This window comes from Hippocampus comes, unplaced genomic scaffold (genome assembly GCF_001891065.2).
Source record: "Hippocampus comes isolate QL1 unplaced genomic scaffold, H_comes_QL1_v1.1 scaffold114, whole genome shotgun sequence".
In the NCBI taxonomy this organism is placed as follows: Eukaryota; Metazoa; Chordata; class Actinopteri; order Syngnathiformes; family Syngnathidae; genus Hippocampus; species Hippocampus comes.
The window spans coordinates 568,817-595,728 of NW_017806197.1; the positions used below are offsets into that span (position 1 = coordinate 568,817).

A 26,912-nucleotide genomic window follows, 5' to 3' on the forward strand; every position below is an offset into this window, starting at 1 on the left:
TCTTGAAACTAATTAGACTTTTGCACATGTTGTCCTTCTCGAAAATGACTCGGAATGATTCAAACGCGGCAGGAAGTTAATATGTCTTCCTTTCAACGGCATGACGGGGTACTGGTGTTTGTTTATTTTTTTTTTTATTCCCATAATTTTTGCTGTGAGGAAGACCTGCTGCTGGGGAAGAGAAAAAAATTGCTTTTTTTGATTAATAAAATGTATGCCGACTCCCCCCCGCCTCCCCCTTGCTGTGGGCTATGGTAAATATTCAAGGTTATTTACAGATAAGTGAAGTGGTTTGACATGTGAAAAACAGAATTGCAAATGTATGCGCATACAGTATTTTATAGGCTTGTAGCATCAGACGGAATCCCACAAATAAGGAGAAATGCATGAGTGCAAGCGGCATAGCTTGCGGCCGGCTAACTTTTGACGAGCAGTGTTTGGACAGTGACTTTGAGATATTTCGGAACAGGAGGTTTTGTTTCGAAAGGCCAGAGTGTTCTCACACTCCTGACGTCTTCGGAGCCATTACGTGAGCTAACACTCAACATGTGAGCTATCACTTGTTCCACTTTGCAAACATTTAATCAGCATGATTTGTCTGTGTGCGCGCTGCGTCCCCGGCACTGTAAACATGAGCGCGCAAACACACTCAAATGTTCTACTACTCAACGCTCTGTACTGATATTTTTACAGTATTTTATATGCACAGAACATTGAGACCCTCTGACCATAAGAGCATTGTTACCTGACTTATGATACACAAGTCGCATCCATATTTAAGCGGTGGTAAAATATGTTGTTGTTTCAAAAAACAGCTAGCTAGCTACATGCACTTTCTTGCCCCTTCGGCCATTTTATTAGCATAGAAATACAAAGATCATAAAGAGCGGAGGCAGAGGCAGCCGGAACATCGCAAGGGCAAGTTGCAGGGGAGGCAGGCTCAAATCATGCACTTTTCTGTCTCTGCCATGTTTCTTTCTCACCCCCCGCACTCGCGCTAATTAGTTAGCGCACAGTTGTCCAAATCCAAGTCCTCGAGGGCCACTATTCTGAGTGTTTTGTGTGTTCCCCTCCTCTAACACACGTGATTCAAATGTGAATGGCAAGGTTTCTGAGACGAAATGAAACTTATGTGATCAAGGTCCATATTTGCTTTATAAAACAATTACACTCTAACTCAGGGGTGTCAAACTCATTTTTGTCGCGGGCCACAGTGTAGTGACCGTTTCCCTTGGAGGGCCGTTATGACTGTGAAACCATATCAAGAAGTCAACGACTGTAATGAGGGTTTTGGCAACAAGAAAAGGTGAACAACATCTCATTTATTACATGTGAGAAGTTGAACTTTCTGTCCAGATTTTAACAATCATCGTAGAAGTTGACACGTTTGATTTGCTTTCGCGGGCCGCATAAAATGATGTGGCGGGACAAATCTGGCCCCCAGGCCTTGAGTTTGACACCATGCTCTAACTAATCAATGATTGAATCAAAACAAAAAAAAAGTTTCAAAAATGCATGTAAGCTATCTTGTATACAATATAACAACTTTAATAATAACTTTAATAATTTATGTTTTTCTTTCATGGAATGAAATAAAAGAGTGGCCATACTTTGCCCACCTCTGCTCGAAATTTTACTTTACAAATCTGGCCCCCAGGCCTTGAGTTTGACACCATGCTCTAACTAATCAATGATTGAATCAAAACAAAAAAAAAGTTTCAAAAATGCATGTAAGCTATCTTGTATACAATATAACAACTTTAATAATAACTTTAATAATTTATGTTTTTCTTTCATGGAATGAAATAAAAGAGTGGCCATACTTTGCCCACCTCTGCTCGAAATTTTACTTTTCTTTTCAGAAGTAAAAAATATCAACAGCATTTCTAAACTGGAAATGCACGCCGATGGACAACCACAGTGTATTCCCCCCAGCCGTCATCTGGGTTTGGCATGAAGAAAAGTGGGATTAGAGCACAGTTGCTGAACCGAGTAGGGAAAGTTTGTAAAAACAAAGTGTGGAAAATCTGACAAAATTTAAGCATGACTCTGTGTCGCATGAAAGACACAGTCATGAGAAAAAAAAAAAAAAAAAACAAAGACACCCCCATGTTTTATTCAATTTCTGGTTCATTTTAATGTGGTGCCACTAAGAATGTATCAAGTGACTAGCTGACACAAAAAAAAAACACGAAATGCCGAAAAGGACTGTGTTTGGTTGGAGCTAAGAATATAGCTCTCTAGCAGACAGTAAAAAAAAAGAAAATCAGCAAAAAAGTGGCTTCAAACTGTTGAATGCCACTTCCAGCTAAAGTATCCTGCCAAACTAAACCTAAAACTAAGAGGATTACATATTGTGTGTTTAAAACAACCACATGCTTGAATGTTTGCCTGAGGAAAGCCTGCGTAGCTTAATGCTAATGAACAGCATGGGTTTGGCCGTGTTCGTCCCCTTAACGCCGCTATCCCAATTAGCTACGAACAACCGCGAGTGTTTCCGAAGTTAGCGAATGTTCACTTCAAGGGTTCCTTCAAGGCTGCAAATGTTGAAACGGTTGCCAAACAGTCGCCAGATGTTCGCCTGTACTTTTCTTGATGCAATCAAATTTTGACTTTTAGGTTGATGACGAATCATGACGTTTTGGCTTCAGTTTTTCCTTCCTTGAGGGGATTTTTTTTTTTTTTCTTTTGGAGCTGTTAGTGGAGGAATTTGGAACTGTCCGCATATGTCCATTCGCACACCCAAGTGAGGCACTGACCCAATGGATACTTGGAAATATCACGTCGACTCGGTTGGAACGAGTCTTCAAATATTCTCTCTGTTCTTCACTTTAGGAGCCGAGTCGAGGGAGCCGTGTGATTTTTGTGGAGCTGGCTGGCAGCCTAGCGGCGGCCCCTCTGTCACAGCCCTCCGCAGCCCTGGCAAAGTTGTTATGTTGAGTGATGAGTCAGAGAGGAAGGCAGACTTGAGCGGGGTCAGAACCAGAGAGCGGCAAAGGCACAGAGGTTCTGTTGGCAACTGCAAACGTGATCAACAACTCAGCCGCTGAAGCTCACGTTCTCACATATCCTGTGTTTGAAGCCAATTGGAAATTGCCAATTGGAAATTGTTTTGATGATCTTGCACTGATGGCTGTGTCTCTCTCTTTTTTTGGGGGGGGGGGGGCGAGGCACTGCGTGACTCATCGTCATCTTAAGTGGAACTATTAAAACTCATTTTGCCTTGATGATTATTTATCTTTGAGTTCATCGATAGTTAATGTCAAACATTTCCACTGAATATTAATTTGTGGCTCGATCTGAGCTTGTGCAGCAGCTCCGCGCCCTTGAAGAGCTCTCGAGAACAGCGGTTCTTAACCCGGGTTCGATCGCACCCGAGGGGTTCGGTGAATCGGTCTCAGGGGTTCGACGGAGCCTCTGCCGTGGAGGTTAAGACACACCCGACTCAAGATGTCAATTAGTTATGACACGACCGCTTGGCCATCGCTGCCTGCAGATGATCACATGACATTGCTTGTCCAATCAGTGCTGCGGGAAATTTAGTTCGCTCAGCAGTCACCGTGTGACTGTCGTGATAGTACGTCATACAATTTTAAAAAACTATACTTATGCCATGTAATTTGATGAACTTTTTTCTGTTTTTGATAAATATGTTTTTCTAATGTCTTGAATTTGTAAAAAAAAAAAAAAAAAAATCATATTTTCATTTTTCACTAATGAAGCGTTCAATGAACGTGCATATGAACTGGTTGGGTTTGGTACCTCCAACAAGATTAAGAACCACTGCTCTAGAAGAATACTTGCAGACGTACATGCACAAAATTGTATTTTATATCTCAGGCGGGAAAAAAATGCATTGCAGTTGAGGCATTTTGGCTTTCCCGCCAAGTAACCACCTGCCCCCTGACCTTGAGTTCGGCCTTTCAGTGATCAGAAATCATTAAAGAAGACGACCAAAAGGTTATTTTTGGCTCTAGTTACACTAACTGAAGGATTATGCAATTTTCCCAAGATCAGACATTTGTGTGCTGGATCTTAACATCAATGAAGCTTTTTGTTTTGCTTTGTCCTCGATATTACCTGAGGGAAGACACCTGCACAGAGCAACATGAATCTGACCAGAGATTTACGGCTGCTTGTGGACGTGTGGATGGGATGAAATTACAGACGGCAATGTTAATCTCTTTCGTGCTTTGCCGGTTTTAAAGAGGCCATTTTACCCAAGGCCAAGCAATGTGCGGTTACAGCTACAGCGCAGTATGGTTGAAGGTGCTATTGATTTAATGGGTCTAATTTCATCTTATCATCAGTGCTTCCTTTACGAGGTTGTTAATGTGATCCAATAAATGTACACATTATTGAAGTGAATTGGGCCCAGGCTCTGATCACATCTTTCAAACAGGCAAATCTCCCGAAAATCCTGCTGTGTAGACTCATAATGCTCCAGATTCAGATTTCAACTATGAGGAGGCTAATTATGATGAATTACTATGCTGCAGAAGTTTTGGTTTCACCTTGGTTGCTTCGAGTCACGCTCGGTCCCACTGTCGTATGGTGGGTGTTCAGCAGGGTTCACTTTTGGGGACCCTGCTGTTTTCGTTGTATTTGCTGCCCTTGGAATCCATCTGGAAGAAATATGGTATTTCATTCCACTGCTATGCACATGACTGTCAGATCTATATCCCGCTGAGCATAAAGGACGCTTTGGCGTGAAGGCCACTTTTGTTCAAATCAAGGCCCGGATGGCACTGAATTTCAATTAAAAGAAAACAGAAGCGAGGGTGTTTGATCCCAGTGGTCCTTATATGGTTGTTGTTAAGTGCTCTATAAATAAGGTTGAGTGAGAGACAATTGCTATTTTATTGTGTGATCCTATTTACGTACAAAGTATTTCTTGTTTGAACAGTGAAGGCAATGCAGTCTTTTGATTACACCTTCAGCAATTATGAATTGAATTTGTATGTAATTATAGTTTGTAATAAAGCGCAAAATGTTTGGCCTCATTTCGACAAGTAAAAGTTCAGCGAGACTATGTTTGTGGTGTAAAAACAAACGTTTTTTTGACCACCTTTACAAGTAATTTGTCTTGTCAGGTGAGCCCAAGTCCCATCCTGTCGAGGTATGCTCACTAAGCAAACTGAACCAACCCTGGGGAGCAAAAAGGAGCGCCGTGAGGTGAGTGAGATCGATGACTAATAATGATTCACTTATCATGGCGACAAAGTGCACTTAGCCGTAATCACACACCGAGATAGCATGTACCCCAGAGGTGTTTGATGTTAGGACTTTCCATCCATCCGTTTGTAATGATCCCACAGGCCGAGCTGTGTCTCCAATATCGAGTGCGGCTCATCAGGCGGCCATTACTTGCCATCGCAACCAGTCAGCCGTGTGTGAACTCCTTGCTCCTCCAGGCTAATGAACACAGATCGATTTATCAAACAATTACGGCGGCCGCTGAGAGCTGCATTCATTTGGTTTAAATGACTCACACTTGGCGAGAAAGTGATGTCGCCCACGTCTGAATCACAGACTCAATCAAACATTTTCTCCTTGTCTCATCTTAGTAAGCAGATACTGCCATTAAAGGTTATGTGACACAATACAGAGCTAGACACAGTACAGTACAGTGTCTGCCATGCATTCTTTAATGGAAGGGCATTAGAACCAAAATGCATTTATTTAGCCTCACAGTACAGTAGGTTGATGTTGAAAGTCAAGTTTAGATTATTGGTATAAATTCCCACACTGCACCCTTGTGGCCAATATGTTGCATTGCCCCTGAGATTCTCAAGTGACGAGTTCGCTGGTGGCAGCATGTTGTTTTAGTGGTTTGCTTCCAGTTTTAAGGTTCACAACCCCAATGAGGACGAGCACTATTGCAAATGGATGGATGATGCACTGAACTCAGATTGCCAAAATCATCAGAAGCTTGGTTCATTCTCCAAATGTGTCTGATTCCTTTACACTATCAAGGCAAAAAAAATATATATATATTGGTGCACCTGAACTTTACAAAGCATCAGTCATTTATGGTTTGCAGTCCTCTAGAAAGAATTTCTTCACAAATGTTTGACAGTGGGATTTCTTTTGTCCAAAAGTAAAGAAAAGTGTGGGCACAATTTCAGTTCGAGTTCATCCCAAAGCGTTTGATTGGCTTGAAGTGTAAAATCTCAACTTCTTCCAGACAAACAAACAGAAACTCAGAGAAAAATAGCATTCCGTGATTTCAGACTCTATTTAAAAAACAAGCAAACAAACAAACATATCATAATTGTATAATTGCACCGTGGCCACCCCTGAGCAGTATTATACAGATATCCGAATATTCAGTGAATACACAGCGCTTCAATTTTTTTGGCTTCAGGGTTTCTTTCGCATTATATTTTTTTAATTAGAAAAAGAACAGCCATATTGGAACCCATATTGCGAAAAGACGCATTGTTTCATGTTGATGCGTGAGAGAGGTTTCCCCTAATGCCGAACAAAGAGCTGACATGACATTTACATAAATTCACCTGCATATAAATACCATTGCAAATATATTTTGCACATTCCCTCACACCATTTTCAAGATATATAGGCAAAAACGGTTGCAATAGACTATAAACTGGTCAAACAGCTCTATATTTTTACCATTGATAAAACCAATCAGGAAGAATTTAAGTATGGGTTTCAGTTATTTCGAATCCACGATGCAATGTTCAATGAGAGAGATTAGCCACGAGGGGGCGGCATTACTCTCCACACAGAGCCACGAGAGGAGCTATGACCGAATATGATATCATGCACCTGCAGCATGACGACCGGCCCCATCATTCGGCCCACTTGTACACGCTAATGATATCCCACACAGGCACTATATCGGCCTGAACAGAAAGAACAATGTTCCATTCTGACTGCCACGAATAAAAAAGTATTTATTCATTTCATATGTTCATTGTTGCGGACTGTAGTTTGACCATACTGAGAGCAATAAATCCCCATGGTCCGTGTCCAGTTTAAAAGATAGCTAAATAGAATATTAGAGCGCCATCGGGTTTACTGGCATTTGGTGTCATATTTCTTTCTTTAACTAATGTATTGAATACATTCTTGAGCTTCTGGTTCTCTGTGGACATACAGACAAGGGCGTGTCCAGCTCAGGTTTTGGGTGTGGGCGTGGACGGAGCAGGGCAGTTGCTGTATGGAAGGCAGACAAGGATAGGCAGGGGCAGAGCCAGGACAGTCAACTATGCCCTCGAGTATAGACAGGTGGGTGAGTGGGGGGATACCATGATCCTCTGGTGTGCTCCCACCACCTGTTTGTCTGACTGTCTGTCTGTCTGTCTGTCTGTCTGACTCAAACCACGGTGTGATCTACCGCTCCCAGTTGACATGCAGTCAACATGGAGGATTACATTTTGCAGTACCTACTACTCGATGTAGCGTTTCTACATAAAATCTGGTAATTTATTCGCATGACAGCTGAGTGTACGCTCTACAGATACTTTATTCGGGACACCTGCCAAATGCAATGCGATCCATTACGGGAGTGGTATGGATGATAAAAAAAAAAAATGGCCTTTCAACAATAATAATCCTCGTTTTGACTTGCATGTTAGTCATGCCAAAATTCCTGAAATGAATGATACTAAGAGCTTAATATTACATCGGTGCCTTGAGATATGACTTGAATTTCTTCGTGACCATGCTTGCGACTCAAAACAAACAAAAAAAATAAATCTAACAAATATTGAAGGTGTTTTTTGAGAAAGAAAACAACATACAATCTAATACTTGACATAATAATAATAACAACAAAATTAAATTTGAATTGAGAGCAATTTAAAAAATGTGGCCACTTTTTTTTTTAATTCAATTCAGGGGCAATAAAACATCAAGATGCAAATTTAAAGTACATACTAGTCAGAATATATGCCTGTGATTATTGTACGATGTGTCTACATGTGTTGCACCACCATTTGTGCTCAAGTATCCACTGCTTAAAAGATTATAACACCGCATCACAGATGCTATGCCTTAACTGTCTCAGACTATTTACATGATGTGTTAGCATGAAGCTAGTGGTCTTTCAAGCAAAGTTCTGTGGTTGTTTTAAATACACAACATGTAATTCTCTATTTGAAGTTTACTTTGACACGAAACTTCAAATGGTAGTAGCAATAAACATCTCGAAGTCTTTTTTTTTTCAAAGATTTGTTTCCTATCTGCTAAATACTTGTATTTCAAGCTTTTGCTCTTAAGTCAAAGCACAAAATTGGTCAAACGACAGTTCGTACCTCGAAAAACTGCTGTTGACCAAGAAAGACCGTGAGAGAATTTAGCAAAGATAAATATGTACGTTTTATGAAAATGACCACAAGCTACAACCACATTAAATTCTACAAATTGATACCACTTAAAATCATTTGTAAATATCACATTTTGAATATAATTCTTGCATTTGATCTTGTTGGATTGCCCAGGTGTACGTAACAAAGTGTTGAACGAGTGTTCGTGTCGGTACACGTCGACGGTAAACACAAAGCAAACAGGCATTTACTGTACATGCATAGCAGCAGATGGTGAGGCTGCTGAGTGAAGGGGTCAAGGGTCGGTCTCCGTTGGCTGCTATAAAGAGCACAACCCAGACATACACGGTACATACAAACATAGACCACCAAGTCAAATGCATTTAGTGGGTTTCATCGGGAACCAGAAGCTTTACATACCCCCTACACATACACACAATAACAGTCCACATTTTATCCTGCAGTTTGCAAACTCCAGTGCCAGGAGTGAGGCAGAGTAAAAAAAATATGGCCAAAGGTTAGTTATTCAAAGCGAGTCTGGCAGCTGGTAGCGTTGACATTGACATTTCTGGGCCAGAATCCCAGCCACAGCCCTTAAAAGTGTCATGATCAGGCCTATCTGTCAGTCAGCAACCATTTGGAAATTGGACTCGTCGTCAACATACTCTAAGGCGGTCGGTGAATTTGGACTTCCCTCACCTGATGCTGACGATTTGATTTTTCCTCAAGCATGTCCCACAGTTTTAAGATGAATCGACAAAAATCGCCTACGTTGCTTTCTTTGCATTGTATTAAATATAAAGTGGAAAATGGTGGACAAAAGGGCTAATTACTAACCAAGCAGATATAGAAAAAATAACTCGGATTTTCAATAAAGCATAACTTGAGTCCATTTATTATCTATAAACCCCTCTTCTAATATGGCCAACTCTGAAAATGTTAAATTTGACGTCAATTACGTTTTTTATCCCCCCCGCTCTTTGCAGCGGGGCTCAGTCTCTTCCTGTATTATTCGCGTCACATTAAAAACATCATTTCGTCCACTGTGTATCGACTGCATACGGATGCATTCGTCTGTGTCGATGCGGGGACTTTCCCTTCAATCCGTCACTATTCCTTGCGGAGGCCGCATTCCCAGCACCACTCCAGAAGGCTTCAGTGAGCGGGCCGTGACACCCAAACCCACGCGGAATCCTAAGAACGTTTTCCCTGCGGTTTCAGGTTACCAACACAGACACATCGCGCAGATCACAGGCACACTCGCACAAACACCCTCCACAGGGCGTTACTGTATTTTGGTTGTTTGCACAGCGTGAGGTTGTGTTAGCTTTGCCTTGCTCCTTCCGTAGCCGTCATTCAATAACCCACCTATACGTTAGTCTTAAACTTGAAATTGGAATGCGGGACTCTCCCCCAACACCCTTGTCCATATTCTCACCCCGATGCAAAATATCACACGGATATCGACATGCCGTCACACCGACGCGCAAACGGAAAACCTTTGCCTCGTTGCTGCCGTTGAGCAGCAGATTCAAACATGGGGTAAAGTTCAACACTTTGCCTGTCACGTTGAGACAAAAAAAAAAAAAAAAACCTCGACTCTCCTCCAAATGTCCCTCATTTCATGATCACTTTGTGTGAATGTGTGCCTCCGAATCACCCTCATTTCATGATCACTTTGTGTGAATGTGTGCAAGTGTGCAAGTGTTGGTCGAGAACTAGCGGCTGGTGAACAGTCCTGTTTAAGAATTGTTATTTTGTGAAAAAGATAAAGACAGACTTATTGACGATTCAATACATTTTCCGATACACGCTCTGCGAAACGGTTCAATTTGAGCAACAACCCCGATTCGTATCGACTCGGTGGGGGTTACGATTCACTTGGAAATGACACAGCTCCGTTTGAGAGGGTAAGACGCGATGACTTTTTTTGCCCTCATTTTACATACACGTGAATAAACTTGTCAGCGCTGTAAATGAGATTTATCTCTCCGATAAATACGAGATATATGACAGTGACCGTTCTACTTGACGTTTCTTTTCACAAAACGCTTCTTTTCTCCACTTCATGATCAGAAACTGGTGGTTTTGGTGAAACAACCCATGTTTTCCTGCTGATGACTCAAGAAAGGAAAAAGCTCGTCTTCTGTGCTTTCATTTGGTCGGTTTGGTGCTTATATTGTCACAAATAATATTCCGTGGGTCTTGAAGGGTCAGTCAAAATGCTCTAAAACGGCTGGCAATATGGGGAGAACTCTGAAAACAACTGCCAGTAAATGCGTGAACACACCGCACACCACAAAATACACGATCGGGCTAATATTTCCGACAATTTGACTTTAACGATAGGGCAGTGGAAATAGCAACATTTGGCCTGCTTGCCGCTATGTCTGCATTCCCACTCCCACATACGTTGTGCGCATGATGTCACGTTCAATTTATTCAAACCCAAAATGGGTTGCGCATCAGTATTATTTCATTTCGTTGATTGTCAGGCACATGATTTCTCGGCTAAGGGCATTTTTAATCACGTCATACATTTTTATTGGTTGTGTTCACTGTCATTTGTGTATGTAGAGTATATGGCAAGCAATGTTACAGCAATTTATGACAAGTTTGGGTCCTGGGAACCAAACGATGGCCTTCTCATAAGTTCTTCTGATGGTTTTGTCCTTTGTTCAGTGGCGTGATGTGCCCTAAAGTGTGTCAAACTATACCTCCACACACAGGAAGCAGACACAAGACAATGACACACACAAACAGCGAGGCCTCTGTGGCTCGAGCTTCCTCCTACAACTGACCCACATCTCTCATCCATCAATTATCTCTCACCATCCTCCCTTGCATCCACCGTGTCCTCACGCATACTTCCGTTCCACTTCCCGTTTCTCATCATTTCCTGCAATGAGTGCCATGTTATGCGAGGCGGGAGGGGAAGGGAGGGGGGGCAAGTGAAATGGTAGCTGGGTGCTCTTCCTCATCCACTAAGCCTATTGTGGCACTTTAATGAGATTACATCGAGCCATCCATAGGCCATCCACAGGCTGGACACGCAGCATTTAAAAGTTGCAAGAGAACACCGGAAAGTTGGAGGCACGCTTTACAAACATATAACACCTCCAAGGTCCGTCATAAATTCTCACTGGAGACTGCTGGAAACGAATAAACACACTTCACTTAGTGAGCGCAATGGAGGACCAAATGTAGGCAAACATGTTGTACTTGTAAAGTTGCTTTTAGTAACTTTACTATTTATGCAAAGGACACTATAAACTTTACATACATTTCATTCGACTATTAAAACAGCAGTCACAGACATATGAACCATCAACTAATTTACAGCAGCTTGTGAGCAGTTTTAACCAACTCCCTGCGGACACACGGTGAAAAAAAAATGTAATTACATTTTCATTCACCTCAAATGGGGAAAATGATTTGAGATGTATTGAGTTACAAGCATTGTCACGGAACAACTTCAACTTGGATCTCAAGGCTAGTTTCAACTAATCACAGTGCATTGAACAGAGCATTTTCTGCGACAACACACATTCATAGCAAGCCCCTTTGCTAGGGAGGCAGGTGGGACAATTAGCCGACGGACTGATTGGACTGGACAAATGAGGGAAAAGTGAGCAGAGCAGAGACTCGAGGGGGGAACGGGGGGCAGGGTTTTTGCCTGGTGGAACACTCTCCCCCACCTCTCACCGCACAGACGGAATGAATTCCAGATGTCAGAATCATAAACAAATGGATTGTCATAAACGTATAAAAATGCAAGGCATTCAGGAGCTCTTACACCGTCTGTGGTCCATCGTCCACAATGAAGCCAAACATTGAAATCAGTTTGTGAAATATGGCCATGACTGTGCGGTCATCCATCTTTTCAATAACAATGGAGCGCGCACACATCCATTACTCACCCACACACACATTCTTGTAACCTCTGAAATCAGTTTGAATGATTGGACCACTTGCTGTACAGTGAACGCCTCGCACATTTGCATTTCAGCTTTCGCTGATATATGTTACTTGGAATCTATGCTCTATTGTTCGCTGAAAGGCTCCCATGTTCATTGTTTTTGTGCACATTATTGCCTTGGCACCATCTTGTGGTATCTTGGTACTGAAGATCGTTGAGGAGCTTCATTTAGACCAGTGATGGGGTGAAAAAAAAACATTTTAAAAAGTTTATTATTATTATTATTATTATTATTGGGGTTTTTTTTCCCAGATCCCCCAAACTCCTCATAAAACACTGAAAAACATCTGAGGAGAAAATCTTGGGACAAAATGTGAAAAAAAAAATTGTGAATATGCAAATCCGTGGGTGCTAAACTGCAAATATGCGGGTGTCGACTGTAGTAAGTTGTATTATCACCAGTGATCACCAGATGGCAGACATGTCTTAGTTGTGCTGACACTGCCCTATATTACGTTAGTGGGCCAAATATTTTTGAGCGGATTTGGAATGATATGCAGGACAAAAGTTGTAAATCACGAACATTACAATTTGGAGTGAGTTGATTATTGCGAACAAATGTACAAAATGAGTTGATGCACTGCAATGTTGTTTTCTTGTTCAGCAGTTGTGTGCCGTCCTTGAATGGTCATTTTTACGCAAGAATTGTGGATCTTGTATGCATGCGTTGAAAAACGTCTGATCAAAAATGACGTATTAAGAGAACGAATTTTTCAGATAAATCGCTTGTATTTTATTCTCATTTAAAATAGCATAAATACAAATGCAATCGTGCAGGCGTTCGTTGGCCGGCGACACAATAAAAAAAACATTCCCGGGCGGGGATTTTCCAAGTTTTCTGACGCTACTCGCATCAAGTCTGAGTGTCGACTCCTTCCTGGTTCAAATCATTTAATTAAGTAATTTCAAGGCAGCAGTGTGGTGAGGCCGCTAGGCGCCAGAAGGCAGGGCCTTGTGGTCCATTTAGATTTTTACTGTTTGTTGCCATGGCTGTAGCTTTGATTTCGCGGCCCAGAATAAACTACTGTACGTAAAACACCGGAAAACTAATGACAGCAATACACCGACTGAGTTTGTTTTGAGTGTCCTTTGTAGAGGGCAGCTTCTTCACAACACCGCTACTCCACTTAATTAACGGTGCCACGCTTCATAATTCCTCTAATTTATTGCACATCTCCTGAGAGATGTCAATAAATTGTTTTACTTTAATGTTGTTATCATTATGATTTTAGTGTTATTGTTATTGTTGCTGTTGCTTTATTGACCTTGTGTAAAATGTGTTCTATTATTGTCGCGTTGATACAGTAGTTCTCGCTGCTTTTTCCATGACTATTGATGTTATCACTGTTGTTGTTTTGAAAACGGTTCTAATCAACTCGTACATTACTCCTATCTAAACAAGTGTGGTCATTTTGGTTGATCTTATCTTTCCGGACAGACGGCGCAAAGTGTTCACACGTGTGTTCCCCAGATCTTTGAATTCATGCCAGCACACACTTTGCGTTTGGACGTTTATGACCGCTCGCCGTCCCTCCCCCTCCTGTCATCAGAGGCGGAATAAAGAGGAAGGGAATGTCAATCCCCGTTGCCTTTAATGTGCTTTGAGGTATTACAGCGTGCCAGCGTGCGCATTGGCGTTGCTTGCACGAGCACGGTGCAATCGCATGAAACGCCCCCTCCAGCTGTTGAGTAGAATACGAACCCAGTGGTGATAGATGTGCAACTGTGCGGGGGTTTATTGTATTTGTGGGGAAAGCCCAACATGTCCTTGGAGACGAAAAAGGTCAATTTTAAGCAACGAAGCATACATCTATGATGTATTTCCCTATTTCTCATATTTGTCATTCAAACCCTCTCTCTCCGAGGCTCTCGTCTAACTTTCCCAAGCACGGTGTGGACAGTCAGCTGTAGCGGCAGTAAAGTCTTTCCCATGCAGCCTCATAGGAAGGTCTTTTGTTCACCCTAAAGGCTTTGAGGGTCCCCATGGCAGGGCCGTGGCCCATTCTTGGGCCTCCACAATGGGTCTTTATGCTGCCAAGTCTCCCTCCCCCCGTCACTGTACCATGCTGCCCTCATCAGGGGCACAGCGAGGCACAAGGGGGCATCACAACGCTAATGCTTTTAATGCCCAGATCTTCTTCTTGGTCTTTTTCTCTCACGTCAGCTTCTCACCACAAAGCCGGTCTGGAGAGTTTACGCATGGTGCCAAATGTCTCAGTAGGGTTCTTATTCGCCCTAACACTACTCGACACCACAAGAAAAGATCTGGCTCGAAACCCGGGGGAGTGCGTGATAACACACCATTGAACTATTAGCGCTGTTGTTGAAAGTCGACGTGTTGGTAATCTCACACGCATTGAAAAAAAATGGAAGCTTGCGTAGAGGGGCGGAGAAAAAAAGTCGAGCTTTAGGTGCAAAATGGACATTCGGCCTGTCATATGTTCCTGATCATGAAGCTGGCACTGATGCAGTGGCTGCCAACTGTACTTTGTGTGCTGACGCACTGTCATGGACGCTGGTGAATGGGTGGTCTGCTCAATATGCGGTTGGCACACATAGTCTGGTTTGCGGAAGAGAAGAGAAGATGACTTTGACAGCCACTGAGGCTGGCATAAAGGCCTCATATTTTCTCCAGTCCAAGTATACATCACATTGCAATGAGCTGCAAAATATAACTTAATCGAGTAGAATTCACAATTGAGAGACGTGACAAGTACTACTACTCGGTGCAGGTCATGGGGAAAAGGCACTGGGCTACTTTTGTTTACCTTAGTAAAAAAAAAAAAAAAAAAGTAGCAGTGCCAAAAGTAAGAAGAAGAAAGTAATTTCGAGTCATTCATATCATCAAATTGTCCAGCGAAGAAGAAATTATAATTTCATCATGAATGCTGGACAAACAAATTCGGTCCAAATAATTTCGAGTCATTCATATCATCAAATTGTCCAGCCAGAATCTGTGTGAGTATTTTGGTATTGGAGCATTTTACTGACCGAATTTCAGATTGAGTTGGAATTTTTTTGATGGAACTAATAAGAGATCATTTTATGACACCGCAGTCCGTGCGTGCATTCCTGCTCTGCGTGTCATTTCGGCATCTTACCTCTCGACCACCTCATCTCCACTCCAGCATGTGGCATCATCCACCACGTTCTCCCCTTCGCACAGCATCTCTGGGAGCGCCGAATAGAAAGACTTGTAGCGTTGCAGGTACATCAGGAAGTCCCTGAGGAGATACAGAATGTGAGCGAGAGCAATTGAGCGATGCCAGCTGCCATCTGGATGCATGTCATTTTGGTGTCTTTAGTGATCAAAGGCATCTGAAATATGATTTGGGAGACGCATAAGCAAAATTTAGCGCATATCTACAAATAGCTCACCTCACTTATTTTTAATAGTTATTTCTAATCGTTCCCTACGCTTGTTCAGCTCATCTCAATCCAGCTAACGTTACTTTCCGTTTATTTTCTTTGGGAGGGTTGACTGAAACCCAGTAGAAGATCAATTCCATAACTGATGCTTTTCGAAGACCTGTTTGTCTGCAGTGACGTCATGAAATTCAGCGCAATCCTTCAAGCAAACAACGAGGACAATGAAGACGAATGATAAAAGGCTCAAATTCTCCGTCAAAGACGACTCGCCGCAATTATTGATGCGTCTCCTCCAAAAGGGTCAATGGAAAGCTGGGAATTTTATGGCAGTAACATGACCCCCCTCCACACCCCGCTCCACACCACCCACCCAACACTCTCTATGCGAGCTGGGGTGCATTTCACAGCAACTGTCGCCAGTGAAGCCTCATTTTGCCCTCTACTGGTTGCTAAGTGACCCCGACAATGGAGCTCAGATGGATGGTCGACCGTCCTCAAAGAGCTGGCTCATTCCATTTTAACTTTCGACCCAAGAAAGTTTGCATTGAGGCCAAGTGGACGTCTTGTTGACATTTTGCCTTTAATCCAAATGGTTTGTTAAATTCTGAAAAAGAACTTTGATTCAGCTACTGTGAATTATTAATATGACCTGTATGAATAAGAAGCTGCACAGGCACTCTTAACCAAACACAATTACTGCATTTCGCGCTTGATAATCCCGTAAAGTGAACTCTAATATCTGTCCTAAATTTGACACACCACAAAAGTGTTTTATTCACAACCGTACAAAATTTGAATGATTAAAAAAAAAGAAAACATTCAAATAAAGTGTTTCAAATGAGGCTTCAAAATAGTGAAAAATCAAGACGTTGTCCCTGCTCTTGAACGCCGCTGGCATGTCCGCTGAATGCGGTGAGACGACGCCTATGCTCAAAAACTTCTTCCACAACCTGAAAAAAATGGATGTGACGTCATCCAGTGTTTTTATTCCTGCAGATTATATGTCCGAACTGTGAAGATAGATGTGCCTCAAGTGGCTGGAATAATGACAATGACAACTAAAGACAGTGACAATGAGGCGCTCTAAAATGGGCAAGCCAGTGTGAAGACCCTGCACACAAATCGGACGTGTTCTTTTTTTTTTTTCTCAAACCTCACTCTTCCGCTTTCTCTCTGTGACGTGTGCACTCACGACTGACAACAAGGCGCTCTACAGCGGCCACGCCAGCCCGACGTGCCAATTCTACACGCTGACTGTCAAGTCAGACTTTCATTTCCACCTCCTCTTTATTCCACCATTCTGTACACGGTACACACGCACACTCACGGTCAAAAACAAAGCACTCAAAAGCGGTCATGCCATCTGATAGTCCAAAAGAAAGCTTTTCAAGGTTTACCCCTTAGCTAGCTAACTGCATGTATCAGTGTGTGTCAGATAAAGACGCTGATGTGAATGAAAACAGTCAAGTTCTTAAATAGAAGCTGCCAAAGTGTGTCGATGGCAAAAAAAAAAATAATAATAACAATGAACAAATAAATAAATAAATATAAACACCAGCTAACCTGAAATGCTAAAAACGGTGAAAAAGTTTATGTCTCCCAAATTGACCACTACGTAGTTCTCAGTCTTTGCAGGTTTTCAGCAATTATCTTCAAACATAAAAAAAATGAAAATCTCTGAATTCACTTTACAGGGTCCTGAGGTATGTGTTCAGGTTGAACGACAACTCTGGTTTCATGAATGCGGCATGCTTTTTTTCAACGGGCACATTTGGGGGGGGGGTAAAAGGTTCAATGAGAGACAGAAAACAGAAACAATAGCACATCATGACACGACATGGTGAGGAGGAAAAGACACCCATGCACATGCGCAAACACAATGACATCCGTCGACCATCCCTTCTCCCCGCATTGACTACCACCTTGAAACAGATTCTGTGCTGTGACGTCTGATTTCAGTTAGGGCAGTTGTTCAATTGTACTTTGGGAATTCCTATTTCATCCCACTGAAATGAAACACAAGCGTTGCTCTACTTTCTTTTTCAGCGGCGCGGTAAACGCCTATGAAGTGGTCAGCTCCCGCACGTGCTCTGGTCAGGTTTGGCAGCCGACGAGGAGCTCTGGAGTGTGTTGCCATGAATGATAGTGGCATTGCCAGGTTAGACCTGTCAGTGTGGCTGGCATCAGCGCAGTGATTCATGGTTTGGGACAAGGTCAGACAGAATGTGTGTGCCGTACTATTTCAATTGAGGCCAGCCGGTGTTAAGATTCGGTGGTATGGCTGTCTGGGTAAACAGGAAATAGTTGGTTTGTTAAGTTTGAGCTTACCCACACTGCCCATATAGCCCGGCAGAGCAGTGCCAGCTGCTGCGGCCGTGGGAGGGCCGCCTCAAAGGCCAGGTGGAGGGCATGCAAGAGTGTAACGTCGTGGAGGATGAAAAAGATGGCTGTGCGCTTTCAAACATTTGCTTCTCGGAATGAGAAATTGCGTGTGACGTTCCGGTAAAGACAAACCCCGCTTCAACTTCTGTGGGGAATAAATCATTTAAGGCTGAGACTAACAGTTAAAGATGAATTTACATGTTTGACATGTCGTATGTGACTTGGGGGAGTTTCTTGAAGCACTTTAGACAAATACTGAAGCAATTTCCATCTCTGTTCTCAACCGGGTAGTCAAAATGCTCCCATACTGCTTGTCTAAATGAGCTTGGTCGGTCTGAAATGTCAGAGTAGTTGGATTTGCCATGTTTCCTACTGTCCTCTGGTCTGCTTTGCGTAGTTTAACAGAACTAGCATTAGCCAGAGCCATTGTTTTGCTCACTCCGGTCAAATGAACATGACCAGAAAAAAAAGGTCATGTGACATGGCACACAGTTGGAGGACGCTTACTGATGAAAAGTATCTTGAATCAGGGATCGACGCTTTTTTTTTTTTTAATTACCTTAAACTTGTAATACTAAATCCATTAGGCATCACTCCAGCCTTCTACTTTTACATTTGTCTGGATGGAATCAGTGTTGAAATCATTATCATTGTTTTGTGTTACCTCCTCAAATGGGCGAGCTGCCCCAGCCACTGCTCTGGCAGAGGTTTGAAAGGGGCAGCAGAAGGAAGCGGAGTTGTCGAGCTCCCACTGGGGGTCGTGACCTCCGGTCCGGTAGGCTGCATGCCGGTAGGCGCTCGGGTCGTCAGGCCACACACCTTGTCTACCTGTGGGGAACACAGAGAAAACACACAGACACACTTGTTAGGCTAAAAAAAAAAAAAAAAAACACAGAGCAGCAGGGGGTGGCGGAGCTGCGGTGGGTGACTTCCATAAACCAGCTGACACCTGCTCACTTGAGAGCACGCAAGTCGACTCTTAAGGTGAATTCGCGCTACTGACTGATCCTTTTCAAAGGAGTTCAAATGTTGCGCAACACCGGGTCTAAAAACAGAAACGAAAAGCAGTCGAGAAAGGACTCGCTGCACGTGCTGACAGTAAAATGTAGAACATTCCACGACCTCATGGGGGTGAACGCGTGTGCAGTTGGCAATGGGGGCAAGGATCTCAAGTGGCCTCTCAAAGCCAGGAGCGGGGAGGAGACATCAAGGGTCAACGAGAATGGAGGGGACGTGTTGCTCCAAACCAAAATCAATGACATCTCATCGTCTTAAAAGCCCCCCAGTTAACATGATTTAAAGCTCCTCGATAAGGCAGAAAGAAAGCGTAATGATTCTAACGCTCCTTTATCGTGACTTGTGGGTGAATGCTGACAGAGAGGTGATCCGTTTTAGGTGAGGTCATGCTAAAAAGACTATTTCGAGTCACTGTACCGAATTGGGGTCACAACTGAGTATGCGCATGCGAATCAATTCAATAACCACCATGAATTACGTGTGGCAACTGTGGAGTCTTGAAGCAGTTAATATAAGATAGAATACGATCACATCATTTGTAAAATATTATGATATTTAGTCATATTTATAAATTAAGGGTTGGGTTATGCAACGGTGTACACGTGTTTTCTAAAACGTCATAAAGCTTCTAAACATCCACTTACGCAATAGCTCGATTAGCCAATTCTTATTAATGGTGTTTGCGTCTAAGTTTTCACTTCACGGTCATCTATTCTTAAGAAGTGGGGTCAACAGATGCCTCCTTATGAAAACACAACTATGGCATCTGCATTGAACTGTTTGCATTTCAGTCTTCACTTTTGCTCTCCTCATGTGGCTTTATATTCTTCCTTGTCTTTCAGTCGCAAATCCTCTCTCTAGGCAGACACAGGGCACGGGTAAGGTTGTTTTATTGCATTAACCTTAGCCCCCACCGGACCCATAAAACCCTCACATGTGCTGGAACGGCTCCCAGCCACACATGCGAGTGCCACACATGCGAGTGCAAACATTCCACAAATGTACATACAGACACAAAGTATTGTGGCCGCCAGAAAAGATCCGAGCACAGCAACTGTCAGTCAATGTAGCCGATGGGACCTGCGCGTTCACGCTCCTTGCATGTGTCGCACTGCTTGACTGACTCGAAATAATCGGCACATGTAGGAAATATTTTGTTCACTGGGAGGTATATTACAATTTATGACATGAGAGCCAAAATAGTTCATTAAAAACATCAATCTTAGTGGAATAAAACCATAAACGCGAGTTATATCGCCTTAAGAAGTGTTGAAAATAATATGTAAAAAGTAAGAAGAAAAATACTGGGGTTTCAAATTCCAACGAGTGATTAAATGGTTTGCCTGTGATAACATTTCAGGCATTTTGCAATCATATTTACGACAAGGGCTAAAATAATCATGAAGCTAATAATACAACGACAAAAAAGGTTGAGGCAAAATCTTTCCTTCAAAGTTTCAAAATAATTTTTCTACATGGACTCATGTTACTCTGGACTCACACACCACTGGGTGTAAAAATAAGCTAGCACAATGTTAGTGAGCCAATAGTAAAGTATCTGTAAAAGGCAGAGAAAGCTTTGGAATCATTTCACACTTAAGCAACAGAATTAACGAACATGCCACAAGAAAACGTCGACTATCATTAACACAAGTATACCCGTGATAGCTGCTTTAACATAGCCTACAGTACCACCGCTAGTCGGAACGTAATGCATCACCCCCACATGTAGCCTAAGGTAGAAACAGCCACTAGTGCACTTTCCGTTGCTTTATTGAACTGAATGTCACAAAATAACCACACAATGGACAAATTTATACAACTGACGCCAACAGATCATACAGATAAGCCAACGGTTAGCCGGCTAACAGGCTATCTGCTAGCCTGAGCTCACAACAACCAACACTACATTCTCATTAGTTGACTCCGATGTAGCTCACTAGTCCAGATTTTATTTTAAAGCGACACACACTCCAAGTCACAGATTGTATGGTGTGGAACATGAGTATGGGAACCCCAAAACTATTTCAGCCGCACCTCACATGTATATTTTATTGTTTAATACTGCTAAATCCATTTGAACTGGTTTCTTGATTATTCGATGGGAAAATCAGTAGAATAAGAGAATAAAATAGAATAAAATATTTGATAGCTCGGTTGCCCCATGTTACGGAAACATTGAGAATTCTTTAGCAGTAATATTTCGGAGTCCTTGGTTACTGAGTGAAGTGGCAAAAGTCTGAGACATACAAGACGCTTTAGCATAACAGGCTGATAAATAGGCAGTTGGGGATTTGTGTCCACTGACTCGGGAACACTGTTTACCTCTCCGAAGTGTTTGTGAGGTTTTGTCTACATTTACGAGACAAAACGCGATATTTTATGTCCTTCCTCTAATCCATATCGTTTCTCACCTGTCATAGTGTGACACTTTGCTATTCTTAGAGACAAAAAAATGTAAACATCCTGGAAAAATGCGACTCTCAACAGGAGGTCATTCCCGCATTATTTTTACAGCGAGCGCAGAGAGGCTCTGCTTTTCATGAAGCAAGAGATCAGTCAAAGTCTGGGAAAGCAAAACAAAATACAAATTATTTACGCGCCTAACTAAACATGTGAATATAAACAGAATGCAGCGTCCTCGCAGGGAAAATAGACAAAGTCCCTGTTCCGGGTGAACTTGAGGAACACTGATATGATCCCTTAAAGTTGTCTCTCGTGACTCCGTAATCCTGAGGACCAATCGAGCGACAGCTTGAATTACGACCAGGACAAGAACCCGACTATAAATCAATTATCTCTTGACCTGCCGATGGCGTGAGAAGGAAAATCCCGTATGGTTGGATCTTGAGCAGGCGCGCTGGTGTTGGGCCACCTGTTTGCCCCTGTTATACCTTCACAATTTCAGCTATTTTATGGAACATTCCCTGTCTGATTGCCTGAGGACAGTGACTGATGAAGGGCGAGACTGATGCGAGGCAGCTTGCCAGCGAGGGAGGCGACCAAGGAAATGCGATGCTCATACTCAGATGGACACGTAGCATGCAGGACAAGGCTTTGCTTATCAACATAGTATACGTTAAATATAGTTCTGATGCTTTTTTTTTTTTGTACGACCGTGCCAATGTATCTGCATCTCTTAAGTGTATCATCTTGAGGCAAGTGTGTGTAAGAAGAGCTCAGCGAGAGATTGAGTATAGGCTAGCCTAGCCCAGGGCCATGCCTCCTCCAGGGGAGTATTGGTTTACGGATAGCAATGGTGGTCTTGCCTTCCTAGTTTATTTATCAAGGGATTACCCAGTAAAGATGAGGGAACTTTCTCACCCCCCTTCTCGCACAACGCACGCGCACTATGGGGCGGCTAGGCCCTTGATTAGCAAGAAGCGACTGCTCGCTCTTTTTCCAATAGTGGACACACTCTGGCTCATAGCATCAAGCCATGAGTGATTTTTAAGAAGTTTTCTGTCGTGAAAAGTGACACATATCAAGTATAGTATTTTCGCACCAACGTGCATAAAGCTGTGAGTTAACGTTCATGGTCAAATCTGTTGGAATGGGAATAAAAGTTGTATACCGGGCTCCTCTAACATGAGCAGCCCCTGACCTTTGTTCAAACAAACTATCCCTTCTTCACAGCGCTTCGGGAGTTGAATTTAGCTACTATGGAACTCCATCACAAAGAAGGATTCCCTCAAGGAAACAAGAATCCTTCAGAGTACAAACTGCAGCTGCTGTTGCAGTTTGCAAAAAAATTTGGACCAAATGTTTTTTGTTTTTTTTTTTCCCCCCACTCTCACATTGCAGTTTCATAAACTTTGGATTGAAAGTCGCAGCTGCTGTTGCAGTTTGCAAAAAAATTTGTACCAAATGTTTTTTGGTTCCCCCCCCCCCCTCACATTGCAGTTTCATAAACTTTGGATTGAAAGTGCGAGGGAAGATCAAACATTCAAACCTTATTTTTTGACAGTTAACTCGTGTTGCACTTGGCTGTATGGAAACAAAAAGTCAAAAGTTGAGCAGTGAAAGAAAAGTGGAACTTTTTACATTTCTCGTGAACTGACTTGCTCAGATTAAAAACCGTAAATATGTCTTTCGATGACAAGGGTACCTTTGAGTCGTCCAAGTTTCTCTCAGTGTGTAACAATATATGTAAAAAATGAAATGCCTCTACAAAGATTGCCTTGCGTTGATATTTTACACCGAACTTATCTAAATTCACAGAATGCAGAAGTGAAATGGAGACATGTGCAGCTAATAATTAGAGCATTATGAAACATCTCGTCAGCGGCCGATTGGCTACGAAGGGCATGTGGGCGAACACGGAGAATCGAATTCGTATGTTTAAAAAACTGAAGATCATCACCAAGTGATTGACATTTGCGCTTAAAATAACAGCTTTTTCTTGCCTTACTGAATGCTGAACTAGCAAGAAGAATTGCAGGCTGCTCCCAAGACAAGGATAATCGCTAATCAAAATTAGTCCATTTGAAAAAGCACACAAGCAAAAGTGGAGATGAGAACTCCCTTAAATTCCTTCAACTGGACTTCAGACGAACAACAAAACAAACAAACGTACCGTGAGACAAAACAAATGTGTTTTAGGAGAATTTAACACTGGCCAAATGGTCTTTGGTTTGGTTTGACATAGAACACCATTTGACAAACTTGTCTCTTGGTGTCAATGGGACTTTTCCTGATATCTCATCAATGAATTACTGATTGGCTGGTATGATACTTCAGCTCATAATTTTTATTGGTTGCACCGCTTTTTTTCTCACATCTGCAAGCACAAGGGTTCGAAAGATCCCACATGAAACATACTATACGTCAACCCACATAGTGTGCAGTTGACATGTACAGTACATCATATATTACTCAGATGGACAGAAACTAGAGACAACACGGTCTCCATATTGATTCATCTCAGAGCAAACCTTTACAGATGACACACTCGATCTCAATCCATAATCTCTGTCAGGTATGATGGATGATGGGCACTCAGACCATATTTATTTTCAAAACCAAGAAACCGCATGAGTAATTACCCAAATTGTAAATCTAATTCATTACTATTGTAATATAGATGTTTTCAAAATTGATGTTGTTTTTTTTTTTAGCAAGATAGTAGCAGTCTATTATGGAAAGAACGTAACAACGATGGCTCATTTCGTAAATAATGTTTCCCGTTTGTGCATCCAGTTGAACCCATCAGTCATAATAAGATTTTTTTTTGGGAGGGTGGGGGGGGGGGTCACACATCAAGTGATGGTGGTGAGAGTCGGGCCGTTGGCAGGCTTGTCAGATTTGTCAAGAAGACGAAGAGCAAGCAAATACCAAATCAGGAAAATCAAATAAGGATGATCTCTTCCATGCAAACGGGGACTGGCCTTTAAGGTCGGATATATATATATATATATATATATATACGGTATACTATTATATGACCTGCCTAAAAACTGTGGTATTTTCAAAACATAATAATAAACACAAATCATGACATGAGAAACGTTCCATCTGGCCGCAACACTCTCGTCGCTATGGTAACGTTTAAACGGGCCATCAAAATAAGATACACGGCAAATACAAAGTGCATGAAAAATACGACTCACCATTGCCGCATGTAATGCAGACTGGGCTTGGTGCATGGGAATCTCTCATTGGGATAAATCCGTATTTTAAGTAAGACCCCTGATACGGTCCATTAAATCTAGCCGCCTTTTTCTGTAAATTGGTAGGCTCCTTTTCTGTCTCCTGGCTGGGCCTTTTCCCTTTCCCAAAGACGTTTATTTTTTACTCATTTTGCTAGCTCCTGGGTTTCATTTTAGCGGGAACCTATCACGTGCCCGAAAAGCTTGATTTGACCTGCGCCAAGAGTGACATGTTGTAGACGGATGTAACAGAGAATCCGGTATTTTTTTCAAAATAAAACATTTGAGATTCCCAAATAAATAAAACGGAAGTAATGTAAGTTATTTATTCTTTCTGTGCGGCCCGGTACCAAATGGCTCACGGACCGGTACTGGTCCACGGCCCGGGGATTGGGGACCACTGCTTTAGGGGACAGCGGTTACTACAGTGGACAGCTTATCATGTTATCGGGTAACAGGGTGCATAAAAGGGTTAACCAATAAATGGGCAACCAATAAATTATCTATTCAATATGTTTTTCATCTCTGTGTAAAGTGAACATTTTTAAATCAATTTTCAGTCGCGCCAGATATTTGCTGGTGCGAACAAAGTCGCTCAAGTTCTTATATAGTGGGGGAGTCACGCGTCACTGGGCCCCGCTTTTGTCCCCCAGAAAAAAAAAAAAAAAATACAGGAAAACTGAAATGGTGTAAAAGGGTTGAACGCTATACTGTATCTCCACAAATTAGTACTACATACAGTAGCTCTCAGTGTTGGCGCATGTTTTTCAGAATGTTTTCATGAAACATTGCTCATGTATTTAAACCAAATCGGTTGAATTTATGGCTAAATGCACATCTGCCAAAAATGTGTATGATTTCTAGCATGAAATGATTTCAGCATTTTGATTGATGCTTCACAGAGAGAAACAACGTCCTCTGGACCGCCGCCTTATGTTCCGCTCCAAATGTAATGGCTCGGCAGGCATTAAATCATGCGGCGATTGCTTGGTTAGGAACCATAAAGAAGACATGTGGGGTTTTCTTTTTTGTGGGTGTTGGAGGCTACTTTATATTGTCAGCATATTACGCTCAAAAAGGAAGAGTGGCGAAAAAAGATGTGCGAGGCGGCCTGAGTGGAGGCTGCACCCACTGTCATTAGCTAATGGAGTGCTGAGTAAGTAAGTGAGTCAGTCAGTCGGCTTGAGGGTTAGACAGAATGCCAATGGCGCATACAACTTATAAAGATGAGTATGGATTGGCCGGGGGAATATTTGGTGTCGGCTACCGCTGCGGCAACTCAAATATCGCGTCCGCGGGGATCCAACAGCCATTCAGTGATGTTTGCCCAAACCAAATAAACACCACTACATCGTGTACATTAAACACTGCCAGTTAAAGGGAAAGCAAACCAAAGTAAATACATTTTATACGAAGCAGAAGGTTTGCAGTTTCTTCAGGTCAAACCATGGGGAACCGTAACGTTGCAGTCGACTTCTCCTTGCCATTATTTCCATTATTTCAGGGCTCAGGCTGCCACCATCAGTCCCGCATGAGCTCTAATGAGAAGCTGTGGTAAAACCAACAAGAGAAAAAGGGGTAGGCATGCAATATTTGGCTCGCAACTATATGGTCAATTGTCATTAATCCAGACCATTGATGCCATCTTCTTCCAAGTGAACGCTGAAGCCTTCAATAAATGATGGTGAGAGATGCAAGAATGTGTCACGGTGTGCGGGACGGCATGGTCCAAAGGCTGCAAAATCCATATTTCCACAAAGCGGTTCAGTTCATTTCGATTGGCCTCGGTTCAGATGGGGGAATGCAGATCAGAGGTGTATTCCTAACATGGGGACTGTAGGCAGAATGTCTGGGTCTGCTATGGATGGAATGTTGTTGTTGGTGTTGAGGGTTTTTTTAACCCTTTCATGCACCCTGTAAGTTGATAACATGGTAAGCTATCCACTGTAGTAACCGCTGTCCCCGAAAGGGTTAAATCTGATTCATCAATTACCCCCAAAAAATCATTTACAGGTTAATTTATTGTTGAAATAAAAATGGTCTTTGGTTTGGTTTGACATAGAACACCATTTGACAAACTTGTCTCTTGGTGTCAATGGGACTTTTCCTGATATCTCATCAATGAATTACTGATTGGCTGGTATGATACTTCAGCTCATAATTTTTATTGGTTGCACCGCTTTTTTTCTCACATCTGCAAGCACAAGGGTTCGAAAGATCCCA

General features: G+C 42.3%; 1 protein-coding gene across 1 annotated transcript in view; it reads right to left on the bottom strand.

The window, feature by feature from the left end:
• gpc5c (glypican 5c) overlaps window positions 1–26,912 on the bottom strand; it is a 111,010-nt gene that overhangs the window by 40,801 nt on the left and 43,297 nt on the right. Inside the window, exons 4-5 of the mRNA XM_019855900.1 lie at window positions 18,689–18,852; window positions 15,375–15,497 (exon numbers count right to left, since the gene is read on the bottom strand). Of these exons, the coding sequence (XP_019711459.1) occupies window positions 15,375–15,497; window positions 18,689–18,852 (287 nt within the window). The remainder of the gene's footprint in view (window positions 1–15,374; window positions 15,498–18,688; window positions 18,853–26,912) is intronic.